Source organism: Melanerpes formicivorus, unplaced genomic scaffold (assembly GCF_026170545.1).
Source record: "Melanerpes formicivorus ecotype bairdi unplaced genomic scaffold, bMelFor1.0.p_v2 SCAF_16, whole genome shotgun sequence".
NCBI classification, from domain to species: domain Eukaryota; kingdom Metazoa; phylum Chordata; class Aves; order Piciformes; family Picidae; genus Melanerpes; species Melanerpes formicivorus.
Genome location: NW_027142368.1, coordinates 9,472,916 through 9,494,139, shown reverse-complemented (window position 1 = coordinate 9,494,139; position 21,224 = coordinate 9,472,916). Strand labels below are relative to the sequence as shown.

The 21,224-nt window shown below is 40.9% G+C and overlaps 2 protein-coding genes across 8 annotated transcripts in view; one reads left to right on the top strand and one right to left on the bottom strand.

Annotated features, from left to right (window-relative positions):
- Nucleotides 1–21,224, top strand: part of TUB (TUB bipartite transcription factor) — a 135,645-nt gene that overhangs the window by 94,087 nt on the left and 20,334 nt on the right. For 3 of the 7 annotated variants that reach the window (XM_068148042.1, XM_068148045.1, XM_068148044.1), the window contains exons 2-4: nt 4,016–4,067; nt 5,432–5,594; nt 16,538–16,675. In XM_068148042.1, coding sequence (XP_068004143.1) covers nt 4,016–4,067; nt 5,432–5,594; nt 16,538–16,675 — 353 coding nt within the window. The remainder of the gene's footprint in view (nt 1–4,015; nt 4,068–5,431; nt 5,595–16,537; nt 16,676–21,224) is intronic. The other 4 variants (XM_068148043.1, XM_068148046.1, XM_068148048.1 and 1 more) reach the window with 2 other exon arrangements.
- RIC3 (RIC3 acetylcholine receptor chaperone) overlaps nt 17,502–21,224 on the bottom strand; it is a 63,804-nt gene continuing 60,081 nt past the window's right edge. Inside the window, exon 6 of the mRNA XM_068148053.1 lies at nt 17,502–18,429. Within this exon, the coding sequence (XP_068004154.1) occupies nt 18,311–18,429 (119 nt within the window). The 3' untranslated portion in view covers nt 17,502–18,310. The remainder of the gene's footprint in view (nt 18,430–21,224) is intronic.

Genomic DNA, 21,224 nt, shown 5'->3' with positions numbered 1-21,224 from the left:
CACAAGCATTATTTAGGCATTCAAGGAAGGGCAGAACTGCAGCTTTACAGTGATACTGGCACTGAGTACATGTTAAAATAGACAGTTGGTGGTTATGGGGCCTTTTTTACACTGTGCAGGATTCAGAGTGGTATGACTGTTGGCTGGGAGTAAGACATTCTCATACAAATCCAGTAATCTGGGCAGGGGGAGAATTGAGCTCTATTCTACTAAACCCCAGTATCAGTGAAGAAAGCTGGAGTTCAAATTTAGTTGTTGGATGTTGCAGCTTAAATAATGCAAAGCTTGCAGCTGATGCATATTTACAAAAGGATTGTGGAAAACTACCCAGAACTTTATGAAATATGAAGTAGGAGAATGAAGGACCTGGAAGTTGCAGATGAGCTTGTCAGCATGCTGCTCTTGATGCCAGCTTTGATTGCATATTCAGAGACTTTAAAAACAGTCGAAGGGCAACAGGGAGAGGTGCTTCAGTGTTACAGCATCCATAGTTATTGGATGGGGTTTCATTTCTTTGTCAGGCCTCTGGTGTGTCAGTTGCTTTGCATTCATGGAATGCTGGCTTGGTGCAAATCACAACCCACCTCTGACTGGTTGTTTGCTGTGGTATTAGTTAAACTGCCTGATTTACCATGTTAGAATAGAATAGAATAGAATAGACCAGACCAGACCAGACCAGGTTGGAAGAGATCTTTGAGATCCTCGAGTCCAACCTATTGTCCAACACCATCTAATCAACTAGACCATGGCACCAAGCACCCCATCCAGTCTCTTCCTAAACACCTCCAGTGATGGCGACTCCACCACCTCCCTGGGCAGCCCATTCCAATGGCAAATCACTGTTTCTATGAAGGATTTCTTCCTAACATCCAGCCTAAACCTCCCCTGGTGCAGCTTGAGACTGTGTCCTCTTGTTCTGGTGATGGTTGCCTGGGATAAGAGACCAATCCTCATGTGGCTACAACCTCCAGGTAGTTGTAGACCATAAAGAGATCTGAGGGAGCTGTTTGTTTACCTGGACCTGAATGTATCTTGTTGTGGCTTCCCAGACAGTCTCAGGTAAGGTATAGAACCTAACAGAGGACATTTCCCTGTCCTCTTGTGTGCAGTGTTATGCCAGGATATGGTGTGATGGGAAATCAAAGGGAGCTAGAGTCATCCAGAGTGCTCTGACGCCTTGTCTGTGGTAGAGAATTTAGAATTATAGCTGGTACTGAAAACCATTATATTCACATTAAAATCATTACTGAACTGGATGTTAGAAAAGTGTTTATAGATCTTTTAACATGTGTGAGGGAGGCAGCATAGTCTGATTTACAAAGCAGAAGATGAGAGATCAGAGTTTTCTCCTTAGCTCTGCAAATGACCAGTGGAGTGGAGCAGCATTGGCTCTTGCCCTCTCGGGGTTTTACAGCAGAGTACGCATTGCTGCCTCTGCAGTTCTTATGGTCTGTATTAGCATTATTACATGGTTTTGGCTTTTCTTCAAGCATTATCTTAAATTAGGAGGATTTGTTCAGGCCATTAAGCCTGAAACTTTATACTTCGGCATCTTTTACTCAGTTGTTTGGCCACAGATACCCATAAGGGTAGTTTTACTTTCTAGCAGTGCAGCTCATATGTACTGCAATTGTATGAAGTACTCCTGAAAAACCCTGCTATTCTATACCATGGAGCAATGGGTGTCTCCAATTTGTATCTTTTCTGTAATTTATCAAACAACACTTGGTGTGAAGAATATTTGTTTTGGTGAATGTAAGGGGGTTTTCTTTTCTTTAATTATTTTGTGAACGATGAGTAATGCAAGAGACTAATTTCATGCCCAAGGTACTTGTACAGCATAGTTTTATTCTGTGCCACGGTAGCCTTTTGTAACATAACCTGAGTATGAATTGTAAGAGGCTGATTCTAACAAAAAGACTTAGAGATAGGTCTTTAACAATGGTGGCCTTGGATAGGTGGCATTCTGCATGCTGTTATTGAATGCCCTATCTAATCACAGAATCACCAAGGTTGGAAGACACCTCAAAGATCACCAAGTCCAACCTCTCACCACAGACCTCATGACTAAACCATGGCACCAAGTGCCACGGCCAATCCCCTCTTGAACACCTCCAGGGATGGTGACTCTACCACCTCCCTGGGCAGCCCATTCCAATGGCTAACAACTCTCTTAGTGAAGAACTTTCTTCTCACCTCAAGCTTAAACTTCCCCTGGTGCAGCTTGAGACTGTGTCCTCTTGCTCTGGTGCTGGTTGCCTGGGAGAAGAGACCAGCCCCCTCCTGCCTCCATCCACCCTTCAGGTAGTTGTAGACAGCAATAAGGTCTCCCCTGAGCCTCCTCTTCTCCAGGCTAAACAATCCCAGCTCCCTCAGCCTCTCCTTGTAGGGCTTGTGTTCAAGGCCTCTCAATGCTACTATAATGTTACCATCTCCCAAAGAATAATACATGGGAGGTTATTTTTCATGAAATTTCCATTCAATGCTCTTCGGTTATATGTAGGTCAGAATCCAGGTTTGTATGTCCTGGATTTGTTCTCTTTTTTTCTCTTTGATTTCTACCACTCATTATAAAAAAAAAGAAGAGGGGCTAATCTTTTAATAAAGATGTGGTGCAAGAGAAAAGGAGTTCTACTTGTAAGAGGCTATTTTTTTTTTTTTAATTCTACAGCACTATTTTCCTTGTAGATTTTATATTACAGTTTAAAAGACTTAATTATCTAGGTTCAATGTTTAACCATAATGTTCTTACCAGAGACCTTTGTTCTCTGGAAAAATTAAGCACAGTCAGTACGCTCGTAAAAGGCTTCACAAAAAAAGCCCTATGAGGAGAGGCTGAGGGAGCTGGGGTTGCTTAGCCTGGAGAAGAGGAGGCTCAGGGGAGACCTTCTTGCTCTCTACAACTACCTGAAGGGAGGCTGTAGACAGGCGGGGGCTGGTCTCTTCTCCCAGGCAACCAGCACCAGAACAAGAGGACTCAGTTTCAAGCTGCACCAGGGGAGGTTTAAACTGGATGTCAGGGAGAAATTCTTCTTAGAGAGAGTGATTGGCCATTGGAATGTGCTGCCTGGGGAGGTGGTGGAGTTGCCACCACTGGAGGTGTTTAGGAAGAGGCTGGATGGGGTGCTTGGTGTCATGGTTTAGTTGATTAGATGGTGTTGGATGATGGGTTGGACTCGATCTTGAAGATCTCTTCCAACTTGGTCTATCCTATCCTATCCTATCCTATCCTATCCTATCCTATCCTATCCTATCCTATCCTATCCTATCCTATCCTATCCTATCCTATCCTATCCTATCCTATCCTATCCTATCCTATCCTATCCCATTCCATTCCATTCCATTCCATTCCATTCCATTCCATTCCATTCCATTCCATTCCATTCCATTCCATTCTATTCTATTCTATTCTATTCTATTCTATCCTAACTTTCTGGGTTTATTAGTTTCTACCAGCTCATTAATGAAAATAATGAAATGCACAGGAGCTAATTCCCAACTAGCAACAATTAGCAGAAAGTAATATGGCAGTGTGCATTGCTCTTTGTCTTGCAGTAAGTGTGACTTTTTGGATGTGCAGGAATAAATTCTTGGTTTCAGTGTGCAAAAGATGAGACAGTTAATTTTCCTAATGCAATTTTAAGCGTGCTGAGTTGCTAAGCAGCTCTCTTCCACTCCTCTCTTTTTACCTGCGAATTTTCAGTCAAACCCCATTGCTGTACACCTTGACATTTTGTATTAGAAAACAGGGGAGAAGAAAAGAGAAACTATGGATTTTGTGTGTGTGAACTGACTGGGTATATATTTCTTGATGTTTATGTGTGCCAGAGTTGTTTCAAGGACCGCACTTGAATTCTCTTGAGCTGACTTTTGTCATCTAGGGCAGGCAGAATTCCGTGGACCACAGTGAGAGTTTTATATGGAGAATTCCTGCAGGAATTTGCTCCAGTGATTGCACGTAGGTGTTGTTTTGAGTGATAACTGTGTTCCAATTACGTACTCCTTGTCTTTGCAGTGTTCTGGATGATGAGGGCAGCAGCCTGCGTCAGCAGAAGCTTGACAGACAGGTAAGATTTTGGAGGGGCACCTTCTTGCTCTCTGAAGTCTAGATCTTGGAGTAATCACTGACACACGCATCTGCTAATTGATAGAAAATTGCATCCTTTGATTAGGGAATGCAAAAGAGAAGCCTGTGAAGGTTACAGCTTACTTAGAAGCCTAACTTCCATTAAAATTTTTCTCATGACTATAATTTGAGTGATTCTCCTTTACACTGCCCTGGACTTGTATAGGCTGACCTACAATGTGCTTTTTAACTCTTTGATGGACCAGAAAGGATGAGAGGTTCTGGCATACGTGCCAGCCAAAAGAGGTTTACCACAAAGGTTTTTACATCTTTAGCCCTTGTGGCTGTAAACAAGTGGCACTGTGTGCAGTGTTGCCTGTTTAGTTACTGTATTCCTATGTGACCTGTACTGGAAGGTGAATCAGAATTTCTCCCATGAAATCTCAGGGAATTTTGCCATCAGGATTTAATGGGTTTCCCTGTGTTTCCCTTTTCACAAAGCTTTGCAATGTTTATAGTTAAGTCTTGTGAGTTTAATGTTTTTCTATGCATTTATTTTTCCCTTAATTTTATCAACTTGCCCGTCTACCAGCACCTCATTTTCAAATTCAAATACTTTCTACTTATATCATAGTTTTATACTGGATTCTGATTGCTTTGAAGTCATGTTGAGGTTTTCCATGCAATTCATAGAGCTGAAAGAATCCACTGTCCATTCTCATTCTTCAGTTTCAGAGCATCTCCTTTCTAGAAGCAAAAAAAAACCCACTATATAGGAGCAGGGAAATGGGGAGGTAATGGATGGTGAAATTAGCAGTTCAGTTCCCTCATTTGGAAGAGGGCTCAAAGGGAAGTGCCTGTGGTGCCACTGAGTGCTGAAGGGTTTGGTTTTCAGAAGGTCTAGCTGAGAAATGGAAGCATTCAATTCAATTTCATGTTGTGTAGTTGCTAAATGAGGCTCATGTCCAGCATTATCACTTGATTCTAGTTTGCAGATTACCTGCTTTTAATTTACAGAAACTTTAATTGGCATCTCTGCTGCATGCCCTTGCTTACCCTCCCATTGTTTCACAGCCAGCACTCACTTGTTTTCCCAAGGGTTATTTCCAAGCAAGCTCTGACAGCTGGTAGACTGCTCAGAAAGATCTATTTTCATGATTTGCTGTTTTCAGCAGAAGGTGTTTTAGTGGTGGGTTGGTTGTGGTTTGTTGGAAAGCTTTCCTATAATCTGATAGCCCAAGATCCCACTTGCCAACTGCTGCCGCTGGAAAAACTGGACAAAGTGCAAAGACCGCCATTGCCTTCATCACAGGTTGCTATTGCTTGGAGTCCATTAACAGATGCTTTCCTGTGTGTTTTCCTCAGCGAGCACTGCTTGAACAGAAGCAGAAGAAGAAGCGCCAGGAGCCGTTAATGGTTCAGTCCAACGTGGACAGTCGCACAAGAACTCGCAGAACGAAGCACTCAGAGGAACAAGCACCACTGGTTGAATCCTATCTTAACAGTAACAGCAGCACCATATATCATGGTATATGAGTATGATCTAGTGCATGTATGTTTACTGCAAGTCACTGTCTGATGCTTTCCACCTGAAATTGATGCTGTTGAGAAGAGAATGTTGTTTTGGATTTTTAGTATATAATTGGTAATCTTCACTTGTGTTTGGAGATGAAGACATGGGAACTTGCAGTGCTAGCCTGACAGGAAGGAGAGGGCTAGCTAGCTGCCATTTCAGTGCCTTTGGGGAGGGAGAATGACTTGTCCCTTCTGCCATGAATATTAAAGTGTCTTCAGCCTTGGTTCCTACTGAGGTCAAGCTGATGCTCTTCTATTCTATGTATTCCTCTATATACAATTTTACTTGAGCCTGACAGTGTTGTTAATAAGTCTGAAACCTGTTAACCAATATCAACTAAGACTGAATGTAGTTATTTCAAAGGTACTGCAAGGCTCATTAATACAGGTGAGTTGGTAGAGAACATTTCAAGCTTACTCTAAGTGATTTCAGATAGAGAATTAATTTTTCTCTTAGTATTATTTTAATTCTATTTTTCTAATAAATATTAAAATGTCTTTTTCTCAGGATCTGGGAGGAAAATTTCTTTCCAGTTTGACCCAGGAATTTGATTTAGCACATAATTTCCTTATATTTTCTTCCTTTTTTGTAATCAGACAAACCAGATTTTTTTCTCTTTCCTCTTTCACTCAATAGATTATCAGAGGCACAGAACTGTTTTAAAGAGCAGTATCTGGTACAGAAGTGCTGTCATATAGTATAACCTTTTGTATTGTCATCTGATGAAGGTTTTGAATTTCACAGACATGAGAAGCAGACACTATCATCCCATTAATTTTGGCAGATTTCCTATCTGTATTAAATCATCTTCATTTTGCAACAGTTTGGACTAGAGTGGGCTTTCTGACTTAAGTGAGATTAACTGTGCTCTTAAGGTAAAGGTGACCCTTCATGTAATACTCTACCATGCCATTTACAGGAATACTTATTAATTTATTCTCCTTAAATCAGTTTGTACTAGATTGTCTCTCAAATCCTTTCAATATTTCACAGGGTTTCAGATAAGCAAAAAATCTATATTGATGTTTCACATATTCAACCCAGAATTTGTTCATCCCAGGGAACAGCTGTCCTTGTAACAAAGTGTTTGGTTAGCAAAAGCCTACCTAGGAGAATTTAATTACCTAATGAAGTGTCTTATTGCCTCATAAAATCCTTTGTTAGGAATGTTACTTTGGAAAATACTATAAGAACTCTAAAAGTGCCCTTTTTGGTGTGGTTTTCTCTGAGAATGTGCTTAGTGTCTTAGGTTACCCTGTTCACATGGTACATAGATAGGTTTCAATGACCATTTTTAACTGTGGCATTCAGCTTCAGGGTTGGCACTTTTTTTCCCCTTCAATGAAAACATTTGTGTGGGGGAGTGTCAGATGCATGAGACAGCTGGGCTGTTTCTAAAGAACTATTCTGCTCTTTTCCGTTCATTTGTTGCTGTTATGGGCATGCTGATTTTGAGTTAAGAATGACTCTTTGATGGGAGTCGATGGTCTGCTGAATGAACTACATTGCTTGGACAAGCATGATTGTGAAATCAATTCCTGTGCTGCAAATGCTACAAAAAGAACACTTCTTTCCACCTATCATCCTCCTCTACTCTCTTTTTTTAGCTTGTACTAATTCTGTGTAGCACAAAAGTACTTGTTGATTTCGACAAATAATTGGATGCCTGTGTGGAGATATGCCTATGGTACTTGGAGCAAAGTAGGTCAGAGATAACATCTCAGCGATTCTGAGATGTGAGGCTTTCTGCACTGGAAAATTTTCTTTCATACGCTGCCATAGCATATTCTGATGCAGTTATCTTTGGTGCAATGGTTCCCTGATGGGCAACTCTGCTCTGGAATAAAAATTCATTTCATTCCAGAGTAATTAGCAGAGTGAGGAGTAAAAAGTTAGCCACTTTTGTTCTGGAATAGAAGATGGGCTTGGTGAGCTATTTGTAGGTAGTGGAACAGCATATTTTGCTAGATGAACCAATCTTAAGTTTTTCCATATAAAAGAGCCCTTGGCTGCTTTTGAACCTCTGCAGGGAGTTGCAGTGTGATTGCTGCTGATCCTCTGGCTGCATGTGTATTTTACTTCATCTAGCTTGGAGCCAAAGGGAAGTGCAAATAGATCTAAAGTGCAGTAGGATGGAGGGATGTTGACTAAGAGCTGTGCCTGAGCTCAACTGGGGCAGCTGACAAAAGGGATAATGCAGATGTGGCTTTCCTACGTTTGTGCTGTGCAGGATTGAAGATGGTGAGAGCAGTTTGATTTAGTCTGAACATGTTTCTTTTTGGTTAGTTTAGTAAATAACAAAATGGCTCTGCTGAAAGCATGTATCCACAGAGGAGTATTGCCAGGATGACCATAATTTTTGACTGGATACCTTCAAAGCAGAGAGCTGACATGTTAGTAGGATAAAATGGTATCTGTTCCCTGCCAAGTGTTACTAGCAATTCCTGAGTGCCCTGAGACTTTGAAGGAAATGGGTGCCCTTGCACTGAGGAAGTGCTCTGCATAATTCACCATGCACAAGTCTCCAGAGGGATCATTTCTTCTAAGTTCCTGCTCATATTTCTCCTGCAGGTAAAGGTTTTCAGATACTGTAGCTTGTAAATGACTTGCATGTAGTACATCTTTTTAGAATTGTTGGCATAATGCCTAATTAACTAATAACAACAAAAGCCTTTGAATTATCTGTGGGAACCAACGGGAATTAGGTTGAACAGGCCAACGGGAGAGAAGATGAATCCTTGGCACTCTGGTCTGTGAGCACTTAGTCAAAGCTGGAGCATTAGCTGGTGGTAACACAGTACTTGCATGTCAGCATCCTTAGATCAGGTAAGACTAAGTGCGCAGGAAATTGCTTTTGTTACTTGGAAAGGATTATAAAGATATATTTCGTGGGAACAGAACCTCTTCTTTTATAATCTCTGCATCTGGGAGCACAGGCACACTAGTAGGAGAAACAGTTTCATGGCAGCATTTCTGGGTAAGTCCAGGACAAACTTATGCATATGGAGGTAACAGGAAGTGTTTGTGTAACATGATGGATGCAGAATTCTTTCTTTCTTCCCCCTCCCCCACTGAAATGAAGGTAGTGACCTAGTTTGGGCATCACACATGGAGATAAGAGCCTAAACTATCTGCCTGCCATTTCAAGCAATAGATATCCTTCCATTAACTTCCATGATGTTTGACTCCAGTTGTTACTATTGCAAATCATAGCTCTGTCTCTTGCAGTACCAAATGCAATCTGATCACTATCTCATCATTATAAATGGTGAAATAAGAGCCAATAACAACATTTTGTATTGCTGTTAAGTTCACATTGCATCTAAAAGGCCACAAAGTCATTTATTCACTGGAATAAATTTAATCCCACTGTGAAGGAGAGATCACTTACAAATTGGTTTGTCTTCTCTTTCTTGTGTTCTCATTTAAATTCAGTGTCCTTCATAAGGACATATTGCTGCCATTCTGTAATGCCTTGCAGTCATATCTGCTGGTTTGTTTTCATGTAGCTCTCCACCACTCACTTTGAGAAGTTTGTTGAAAACCTGTACAAAACATTTTAGCCTGATATGACATTGCGAAATTGCGCTATGAGCACGCTGCTTTTCAGTTTGGATTGCAAATACATGCTGAGCATTCCTGGAGCCAAACAGCATGCACAGATATGCTGGTTACTGCAACAATTTAATTACGTCACTTAATTACCTTAAATGTAGATGATGAAAGGTAATTTTTACAGAGAAGAGTAACTTCGCTTCGGTGGAAAAGGTGAATTTCCACTGGGGAGTGATTTTTCTTTTCATGGCATTGAGGACAGCAGAGATTTGAATGAGTGCCAGAGATGCTTTCATTAATATTACCATACTTTGTTGCAGCTGTGGCTTCTTCTTTTTTTCTTTTTTTCTTTTTTTTTTAAAGACTTGAAATTAAAAATGTTTTCATTTAGCTATTCAGAGTAATTTTCGCAGCAACTTCCAATTTAGAGATTTAGATTAACGATGGGGAAAAAAAGAAAGGCAAAATTACTTTCGTGCTTTCCTTCTTTGACATTTGGCAGCACGTTTAGATGTCATGGTTGTGTGTTGGAACAGGCTTCTGATGATAAGCTGTAGCTCTGGATTGTTAAATTTGATGTGTCATTCTGCTGCCTTACCATGAATGATGAGAATTTTCTGATGAGTATCAAGCTGTCACTTTGTAAAATTACATCAGTTAACCGTTAATTTAAAGACCCAGATATTTGTGTGTTCATCAAAAGAGTCTCTTGCCATCTCTCTTTCCCAGTGACCTTGAAATGAGAAGGTATTAGTTTATTTTTTGAAGATAGCAAGCAATGTTCTGTGCACCAGACTATTAATACTGAGAGATCAGGCAGCACTCCAAGTATCATGTGGGCAAGATACTTAACTTCCAATAAGCACATATTCTGAAATCTCCCTTTCAGCTCTTCACCTTCATCCTTTAAAGCATCTTTTTGATTTTAGTGCAGTAAGGACTGCTGTGCTAGTACATTTCCAAAATAAACGAAACTAACTTGGCAGCAAGGATCAGAGCGCAGTGGGTAACAAATGGTTTAGAGGTCTTTTTGTGGTCCTTGGTACTGAAAGATTTCAGAAGTTAGTTTAGAGACAATTCCTCAAAATTCCTTGAATAATTCCCTTCTCTTTGCTTTCAAGTTCCACTTGAGGTATATTTATGTTCAGTTACTATTTCACAACTAGCTGTCCTTGACAGACTCAGGATGCAGGGGCAGCAGTGGCCAGGAGGTGAGGGTGACCCCAGCATGAGCAATGCCCTCGCAGATGGAGCTCCATCCCACAGGCTTCAAACATGGTGGACACAGCTTGCCCCTGCTAATGGGATTCTCTTCAGTCCCACACATGACAAAGGATGAACTGGGGCCAGAGCCCTCCACGGTGCTCAGTCTGGGCAGAAAGGGAATGGGGCCAGGAGATAAGGTTGCAGTATACATATAAAGGGTCCATCAAGCAGATGAGCTCCCTACAGCACAGCATAGGGTCCTCCCAAGAGACAGCTGAGAAGCAGCATAGGTATAGCACAGCCCTGGGCTGAGCTGAAATAGAGTCTGTGGCCCATAGGCAGGGACTGGATGCATTGTGGTTTAACCCCAGTGGATCACTAAGCTCTTAGGGAAGCTCATCAGGGCAATTAAAGCCTAATCGTGCCCTCGGAGCCCTGGAACACAAAATAATTATGTAATTTCTCACTGTCCTTAATCTTCCAGGCATAGCTTTTTCATGGATAATTTTAGCTTTCCTCATTAGTTGTCTGCTTTCCTAAAGAGTCTAATTCAATGCTATTAACTCTCCATTTCACATGCTCCCTTTTCTTTCCCTCTCCCCAGGGTCAGAGACCAGGTATGTAGGGGTTAAGATGAATCTTTTGTTTATTGTTCCCTTTGTTCTTTTTGAGGAAATCTCCTTACAACAATGAGCTTTTAAAAATGTCCTTAAGCACCACCAGGTTCTCATGCACTTGTTCCTTTTTCTCAGCCTGTTCATATGCATTTTAACTTTGGAATATTTTCATCTTTGCAAAACCAGTCTGGTCAAGACAGTATTAGATACGTAAACTGCAGGGAGTTTAGGTATCATGAAGGCCAGGTGGAAACCCATGCTTTTAATTTTCATTCATTTATATAAATACCTGTGGATAAGTATCTTTCAATATTATTTTCAATTCTGATTTGTCTGCATCTCAGATTATTCACTTAATGACAAATGGCATCCTTTTGTTTGGTAGTGCTTTGTAGCTTTAACCCTGTGACATGCAGTGTTGTCCAACTCAGGCTTCTTTTTCTTACTTATAGCAGTTAGGCCAAGACATTGCCCTTTTCTGCTTCTTCTTTACTCACCTGTGCTCTGTTAATAGACTATTTCTTGTATGTTGTTCCTCTTTTCATTCCAGCTCAGATCCTGAATTAATAGCAGAATTTTTGGTGTTTTTTGTCTCCTCCAAAATGCTTTCTTTCCAATACTGTAGCGAGGTTGGTAGTCAGCACTTGAGTTGTTAAACATGGATGAATAACACTAAGACTAAAAGCATGTTAGTGCTTTATTTGAAAGCTTGCCATACGTCTCAAAACTATTTCTTACAATTTAGCAGTCCAAATGGGAGTAAAACACCAGATCCAAGAGTCCAGTGTTATTTGCTGTTTGAAATTCTCTCTCACCACAGCAGATACTTCTCCATTTTTGTCTTGGGTAAATGCAAATTCTCGTAAAAACAAAGAATGTAATAGGAAAGGAAAATCTTAGGGTTTTGTAGGGTTTGGGGTGTTTTTTAAGTAAAGATGTTAATAATTTAAGGTGAGGTGTATGGAGTATTGGGCTAGATTTTCAAATGTAGTTTCCTATTGTTAAGATGATCAGAGGGCTGGAGCACCTCTCCTATGAGGACAGACTGAAAGAGTTCGGGCTGTTCAGTCTGGAGAAAAGAAGGCTCCGAGGTGACCTTATTGTGGCCTTCCAGTATCTGAAGGGGGCCTACAAGAAGACTGGGGGAGGACTTCATAGGATATCAGGTAGTGATAGGACTAGGGGGAATGGAATGAAGCTGGAGGTGGGGAGATTCAGACTGGACGTGAGGAAGAGGTTCTTCACCATGAGAGTGGTGAAGCCCTGGAATGGGTTGTCCAGGGAGGTGGTTGAAGCCCCATCCCTGGAGGCGTTTAAGACCAGGCTGGATGAGGCTCTGGCCAGCCTGATCTAGTATGAGGTGTCCCTGCCCATGGCAGGGGGGTTGGAACTAGATGATCCTTGTGGTCCCTTCCAACCCTGACTGATTCTATGATTCTAAGATAACTACCAATAGGGATTTTTAAAGTTGCCTACAAAGTCATCTTTTTTGTACTGAAGTTAATGGATTTTTAAATGACAGTATTTGAAATGCCATCCTTGTACAGCTGCATTTAAGGTTTTCACATCCAGTTAAGGACACAATCATTCTCGTAACAGTGAATATTATCTAGGGAGGTCAGTTTATCTCATTTCCCTTATTCAGGCTTTCTTGTTGGGGAGCTGTAAATTGTTTTATGGGGCTATCTAGAGCCTGTGGAGAATGCAGGTTAGAGTTTGCCTCAAGGTTCCTATCCTGCTGAGAAAGAGAATTCTTGTCAGACTATTCTTTAGTGATCCAAAGATGTAGCAAAGGGCAGAGGGGGAGACATTTGATCCCTGACAGAACAGTTGGGGATAAACACTGCCTCTCTGAATTGCTTCATCTCCACAAAGGCAGACTAGGAGGAGTGATGGTTCAGTAAGTTCAAAGCTCCACATGCTAATGACCAGCTGCCGAGTGAGTACAGAGAGGGTATTAGAAATGGTCATTCTCACATCTCTCCAGGGCAGGAGAAAGTACTGGAAACAGAAAACAGATTTTTTTTACTTTGCTCCACATATGTAAATCTGTTGGTCTCACTGAGCAAGCCAGGTCCATAGACCTCTCTCTGGAGGTCAGCAGGCTTCAGAAGGTAGCTCATTGCCCATGCCTCAGCAAAGATCCAAGTGTTGCCTTTTCTGCTCCTCAGCAAGGATCAAAGTGTTGTCTTTCCCTGTTGACAGAACTGCTGTGCTGCTTAAGCTTCTTATGCACTGCACTGCAGTGGGCAGCCTGTACACGTGAGGAGTTAGCACTTACAGACAGGGGAGACCAGTGCTTATCCTGTGCTTAAATGCAAGTATGTAGCCAAGTCCCCTGGGACTCTGTGCTGTCTTGAACTGAATTTGTACCTCCAGTAGCAAAACTACATCATTTCATTGGTATGTACAGTCACAAGAGAAAACATTAGTGACTGGATGTGCATTAGCTGAGGCCTGCTCTTTGGTGAATAGTTCATAGCTAAGTTTTGTGGTGGAGATGGTATTTTGGTGTTAGATTTGGAATTATTTTAGACAGTGCTTTAAATGTAATGGTAAAGCTCAAAAAGCATCTTTAGAAACAGGAGATTCTGTGCTTATCCCTTTCATGTGCCCAGCTGCAATATCTGCACATTACAGTTTAAATCTTATTTGCAGTCTCCATCACTTACATCTGAAGGTCCTGTTTACTATAGACAGCAGTGATGGTATATGCTCAAAAGGGCTACTGGACTGAAATTTTGTTCTCTGCCTTGTAGAGAGTAAAGCAATGAAAACATTTTCCTCTCTGCCCTTTGGACCTCCATCCCCGTACCAGAAACCCATTGAGACACCTCCTGCTCAAAGTTATGAGACAAAAGTAATTCAAAAAAGCTTCAGGCTTTTACATGTTAGATCAAAGGATGGCTGACAAGATAGTGAAGATAAGTCTTTAAGTCTTCAATTAACAATGTCAGAATGTTTCATCCTTTGCTGATTAATCATTGCTTTGGACCAAGTAAATGATGCTTCATCTAAATGAATGAATAGGGCCATATTTAAACTAATTTGGAGAACTGTCTGGTTATTTAATATAGGTAATTTGTAATGCACTGAATTTAATTATAATGTGGATGATAATCTTTAAACAAATAAAAAGCACACACTAGTTTTTGAAGAGCGACTGAGCCACAACTGGAGGATAGATTTCTGGGCTGGCAGATCACAGAGTTTTTAAACACTGTAGAGTGGAGAATCTTTGGTTTCCTGCTCAGTCCCAGGCTGCTGTGCCCAGGAAACTGGGACCTGGTGTACTGTCTTTTCTGTGCCCTTTTCTCCGCCCCACTATGTTGTCCTGGTTTGAGACCAGGCAAATCCTCTCTTGCCCCAAGAAAGGGGCAAAAGAATGACACTCTCACAAATGGATTGCAGAAGTGATGGAAAGTTTAAATGGAAAAGCAGCAAGTGTTTTACAGAAGCTACGAGCATAGTGACAAAAGAATCCTAAAGTGTACAGAGTCCCCTGTAGCACACCCAAAAGCCTCCCAACACTTCCAATCTCCCCACCTGAGGGTATACCCAAAACCCCCGGGCTCCTTCTTCCTCCCCCCACTGTTAGGCTCATATCAGGCTGGCCTGGTCTGAGGCTGCTCCCTCCCCCAGGAGGCCTTGAGATAACTTCCCCAATGTTACCCAATAGGCAGCATCTCCCACAGGAGCAGAGAGGGAAGAAAGAGGAAGAGAATGCCTTCTTTGCAGATGGATTTATAGGGAGCAGAATATTATTGGCATGAAATATACTATTTCCTGTGTCTACCTACTGGGTTGGACCCTTGGGATGCTGGAGGTGTAGCTTATGTGGCAGTAACAGGAGACACCCAGCCTAAACTGCCACATGTGTGCTCACTCCTTTGCTTATGTCTTACTAATTTCCAGTGCTCCTTCACGCTCTACGATGGGACTGTGGTCTTGTGATTAGTGTATGATAAAGGCAGGAGTTGGGCAGGGATGATCTGTTTCTTTGGGCTTTTGTTACTCCTCTACTAATGTAATGTATATCCCCTATAAAATGTGAACTCTTCCTCTGCATAATGAGGAAAAAGTATGTGTGTTTATTGAGTGCCTCAGATGCTCGTTGTGTTGTGAATGTGACACTGTTGATAACAGATTGCTGTGCTGGGGTGGGTAGCTGTGCGTCTGTAAGCCACAGTCTATACAGACGTGGCTAAATCCATTTCATCTTCCTCCTCTGAGAATCTTCTTGGTTTTTCTGTTGCTATTCATGGCTCGTGAAGGATTTGGTAAACAGAAAAGTTGCCTCACAGAGCAGAAGCCTGGGGAGAATGTCCCCCTTCAAAGAGAGCTTACTGGCAGTCCCCATGTCTTTGAGCATCAGTTGGTGTTTTGGGGCTTCATGAAGTTTGTTGGGATATTTTTGAAGTAATTTTAGGGATAACTATTTCTTGCCAGTAAGGTTCCTTAGTGGATTTTTAAAATCCTTTTAAAGAAAGCACTTTAGTTCTGGTAAAAAGAAGAGGATGGTGGGAGGCCCTAAGTGCTAACTCCTTTGAGACAAACCACAGTTGCCACGTGAAAGCAGTGGGGTTTAGCAATAAAGAGGGAGCAGCAGCTAGCACCAAAATCTCTCAGTGCCCACCTACAGGTTGTTTGGTTTGGGGCATGAAGTTTGATGATTCCTTTATGCATTTCATGAAGGTAATTGCCTTTGTAAACTCAGTATTATTTCACTTCAAAGCTTGGCCTGGCCAGAAGAAAGAGTTCCTGTGTGCGTATTGCTTTTACAAATTCAAATATTGACCTCAAAGTGTGTCATGCTTTTAGGAAAATTACAAAGCTGCTTTTTACTTCAAAACCCGGCTCATGTTGCATCAATTGCACTGACACTGACAGTTTATGCCAAGCATATTATGTTGAGACTTCTAAGGAACGAATTTGTGTATGTTACAAAGTAGGAGGAATTTTTAATTGCATCGTGGGTTTCATTTTCCCCATAAAGGCTTGGCCATTCTACCCCTCGTACCTTGTCAGATACAGCTGTGCAAGATGTGTTTCAAAAAGAAGCTTCTACTGTTTCCTTTTTAAGGGCTTAGCTGCAAAGTCTACAGACATTTTTATTTTTTTTCTGCCTTTGTGCTGCCACTTTTGACGACCAGTCTGGCAGAGTTTTATTATGAGGAAAAGTGCTTCCTGTAATAGCCCGACAGCACGTTAATATTCTGATGTCACTTTTGGCCTGAAAGTTAAGAGTGGGTATTTTATTGGAAGGAGGTAAAAAAAAAGTAGGAAATACATCCCAGCTAACCTAGCACTTTCAGGTTTTTTTACAGTAGCTTTGCAAATTCTGATGTATTTGATTCTCCTCTTTGCATGAATTTCTGGAATACCAACCAAAGTCTGCTTACTCTTTTATGCCTTCACAGCGTCCTCAATTCATTCTCTCTTGTCTCTCTCTCTCTCTGTTTCTCTTTTTTCTCTCTCTGTTTTTCTTTTTTTGTGGGGTACCCTGAATCTCTCAAGCAGTGCAGGAGGCCGAGCAGGAGGATGTAAAGGTGGTAGTGGATGCCCAAGCTCCGAAACCAGCTAAAAAAACCAAGGCAGCAGCTGCGAGCTGCCAGAGTGGCAGCACCAGAAAGGAGAAAAAAGGGAAGCACAAAGGTTAGCTGCATGTGGCGCAATGCCAGATGTTGAATTAATTGCAAATTACTTCTTTTAATTTTTCTTTAATGTTTTAAAATTTCTTTGAATTTCTGAAAATTGCCTAAAAGTAATTTCTTGAAATGTGTATGAGATTGGAGTGACTTGGTCTTTGTCTCTACTTATACAGCCTGGGAGTGAAGGCTGACTAGAACCTGTAAGACTGAGTCTTTTCCAAAGGAGAGTGTTTTTTTCATGTTGCAGAGGGGAAAAGTACTGATGGAAAGCTGCTGGTGTTTCTCTGCACTGTTAAAAGAAATGAGAACCATCTTACCCTGGTGTGGTTCTTTAGATTATCTGCATGCAATATAATTTGGAGTAACAGCCTGAAATTGCAGTCATTTCTAATCAGGCTCTTACTGAGGTTTAAACTATACAAATTAAAGGTCAAGTGGGCATTGGAACAAAAATGAGATAACATCCTCAAAGGGGTTCTTCAAGCTGTTACTTCAGTGTTGCTCTACCCCATCCTGTGGAATACATTAGTATGAAAAAATCTTCTGCAATGACTTTGGGTAAGATTAGGTAGCTAAAAAAGCAAAGTGCACTATTGATATTGACAAAAAGGTAGGTAGAAATGACGTTGCCATGATTAGGTTTGCTATTTCAGCTGCACAGACCGGATCAAAGAAGTGATGTGCAGCTTTGGAGGTATGTATTTACACTCACAAAATAAGAGAAGTTTTTTGTGCCACATACAGTTTCTTTTTATTAGATGGTGAATGACTAACAACAAATACCTTTCCAAGAATTCTTGGATAAGGCCACTTGTAACATTCTCCTGCCCAAATGGTACTGTATGCGTGTCTTGTGTATGTCCAACAGTTTGTTCATCGCTGCTTATGTAAGAAAATTGTATGTCCTTGACAAGTGTATTTAAAGATAACATTGATTAACAAAAGTAATTATTGAGGTCAGAATACTGAGGCTTATCTGTAGTGATTTTGCAGGACTTAACCCTACTTTATCAAGATCCTTTACACATCCTTTGCATATTGCAGTTTAATTCTTGAAATCCAAATCTACAGTGTCTCTGTGCCTCTCTGGCTTCAAAGGAAGCCCTAGGGTAGCCAAGCTTTAGACTCTGGTGCTGAAGTAAAGACTTTATTCATATATTTGGGGGAAAAAAAAAAGATGGTGTGTGTCAATTCCTAGGTTTAAAATCATAAGTAAAAGTAAAAGTCAAAGGTAAAATAAACTGAATGTAAAAAGCGTTGGCAAAATAAGTGAAGAGAAAGGGAATGATGCTGAATTTTACTTTGAACTACGTCCTGCTGAAGAATGAAAATTCTTTGTTAGTTTAGAAGAAAACCTTAGGATGCAACTGAACCTTGTGCAGGGTAGTTCTTAAATCATGGTTACTGCATAACCTTGAGGCTGTTTCATCTCGTATAATGCCTGCTTTGCTTTTATGAGGCGTCTGTGTTCATGCTGTGCATAGAACTTAAGAGACTGTGCAGGTCAGTTACAGCAGGTTTGATTTGACACATTTGCATTGTATAACACCGATGTGTGCATGTGTTCACGTGTTTTATAGGCAGTTTTCTGATGAACTCTTGACTAAAATATTCCATGAGCAAAATCCTAGTTGCAGGCCTAGTGAGGCACATAGCAGGAGGCAGTAATCATTTGAGGTGTGATTTCCAGGGCTGTTAGGCAGACGCTGCTCATGTGCATGCCGGTGGTGTGCTGACTGGGTAGCTCTTCAAACTTACCTGCTAGATACAAGCAAATTAGTCCATGAACAATGTGTGCTTACATGAAGGAGTTGTACAATTTTTTTATCATCTCACAGCAGGTAACACCCAGTATTTTGCTCATATGACAATAACATTTTGATTCATTCTCTGGAAAGTTCCCCAAGCAGGCGAATGCTGGGATATTTTAATAGAAGCAAGTTGTGTCAGTGAAAGCAAGGCCACTTCATGCAGTCCAAGAACTTTGCATACTGAATGGAATAGAATAGAATAGAATAGAATAGAATAGAATAGAATAGAATAGAATAGAATAGACCAGACCAGGTTGGAGAAGACCTTTGAGATCATTGAGTCCAGCCTATCATCCAACACTATCTAACCAACTAAATCAAGGCACCAAGCACCCCATCCAGTCTCTTCCTAAACACCTCCAGTGATGGTGACTCTACCACCTCCCTGCTCTGGGTGTTGGAAACCAGTGCTGTGAGCTGTAGAATCCCCTGCTCCGGCTGCTCATCCTGCTCTGCTATGCTGTGCATTGTCTTTCTCAGCCTTCAGCCCAGTAGTTGCATCAGATGGACGTTTCCACTGGATAGAGGTGCTATTCATCAATTATACTAAAGAAAATTTTGAGTACTTCCTCTCCTAAAGTTTATGTTGATGATGACCAATAAATCTAAAATAACAGCATCCCTCTCAGTTACAAGATATTCAAAGTACACATGTAGCACCTTCTCATCCAGCTCACCTTTTTCCAGACATTAATATTTAACCCTTCATTCATGTATCATTTCACCCTTGGAATCATGTTTGTTTTACCTTTCATAGTGTTGCAAACTTGGACTGTTTGCAGAGGATTCCGTCTGGGTTTCTAGTCTTGCATCCTTAATCCTTAGGAAAATCTTTTATTGTTGGATGAGAAAGTAAAACCAAATGCTGAGGAATTTTATTGATCAATCCGCTACAGACACAGATGATTTGTATCATTTAGGAAGGAAGAAAATGCAAGTGGTAGCAGAACCCTGCAGTGGAACTTGATTTTTTTTTTTTGGTTATTTTTTAAAATTACTCTATTTTTAAGATTAATGACTCTTAAACCCCCCAGATTTTATAATAGTATTGGATGGATTTGCTAATGACTTAAACTAAGGAAAATGGATGAAGGTTAAATGGTTTTTTGCCATTTTTGTGGCACAAGAGATTTTGCTGGGGGAAGTTCATTGGTAATTAGACCACATCTTGGAGGTTTTAGGTTCTGCTTTTAGCTTTGCAGTGGCTTAGGGCTTCATCTCCACTGTGACTACTCTCACTGTAACCTTTGTATGTCCTGGAAACAAGCAGGATGAGCGCTGGGGAGCGAATGCACTTTACGTGCTGAAATAGCATTTTAAAGGCTTCTGTTAGTATTTAGCATTACCTTTCTAAGCACAGCCAAGCTCCTTCTGCTTTAAGAAAAAGGATCCTTTAGACCAGATCCCATGAATAATAAGCTAATTCAGAGCAAAAATTGTTGAATTATACATGAGGAGCTCTTGAAGCCGTAGCATAATGATCATACGCTGGTCTTAGATGTGTAATGCTTTTTTAAGTGGCTCGGAGAACGATGAAGCTCTGATCAGAACAATGTGCTAAAGACAAATGCGAGGGAAATATTAGGTTTAATGAGGTTATGCTGACATAAAGCAAGAAAAAGAATGTGGCTAATTGCTCATGTAGAGCTGGTTGTCTCTCTCAAGCTTGGGGTCAGTGCGTTTTGTAATTCCGTGATAGTTAGTATGATATTCAGCATTTTTTTTCCTACATCTGTGATTATTCCTGGTATTTCATTCTTAATGATGGTATCCAATATACACTGTGCCTATTATTAAACCAAAGCATCACTTCTGTGGGACAAAGCCTACATATGCAGTAAATTAATGACATTTTCCAGTAGCTTAGCTCATTAAACTGGTATTTCTGAAAGCTTTGGTCGCTCAGTTTATTGTTTGACATAATTCTCAGTATACTGGAAATAAAATCCTAATGTAACAAATTATGATGTAAAATGGTTGTCTTTCCAATGGAGATAGTGGAGCAAATTCTGGTTTGAGATAGAATAGAATAGAATAGAATAGAATAGAATAGAATAGAATAGAATAGAATAGAATAGAATAGAATAGAATAGAATAGAATAGAACTGAACTAGACTAGAATAGAACTAGACTAGAATAGAATAGAATAAACCAGGTTGGAAGAGACCTTCGAGATCATAACATCCAGCCTATTATCCAACCCACCTAATCAACTAAACCATGCAATCAAGCACCCTATCAAGTCTCCTCCTAAGCACCTCCAATGATGGTGACACCACCACCTCCCCAGGCAGCCCATTCCAATGGGCAATCACTCTCTCTCTGTAGAATTTCCTCCTAACCTCCAGTCTAAACCTCCCCTGGCACAGCTTGGGACTGTGTCCTCTTGTTCTGGTGCTGCTTGTAAGGCATGAATAAGGATATTTGTGAATCTGGTTCAATAGAAGAGTAAAGGGAAAACAATTGCAGCAGGGACCTTTGAAAAGTATGCACTCTGCATAGTATTACAAATACAAACCCAGAGCATCTTTGGGTGTCAAATACCTTGATGAGCCTTTAAAAACTGAGATTCCTGAAAGTATTACAGCTACAGTAAGCAGGGGATCTAGTTGAGGATGTGCCTGCTTACTGCATAGGTGGTTGGACTAGATGACCTTCAGAGGTCCCTTCCAACCCAGACCATTCTAGGAGTCTACATAGTGCTGTGAGGTTGCTTGTTTGTTTGTTTGTTTTTCCCCACAG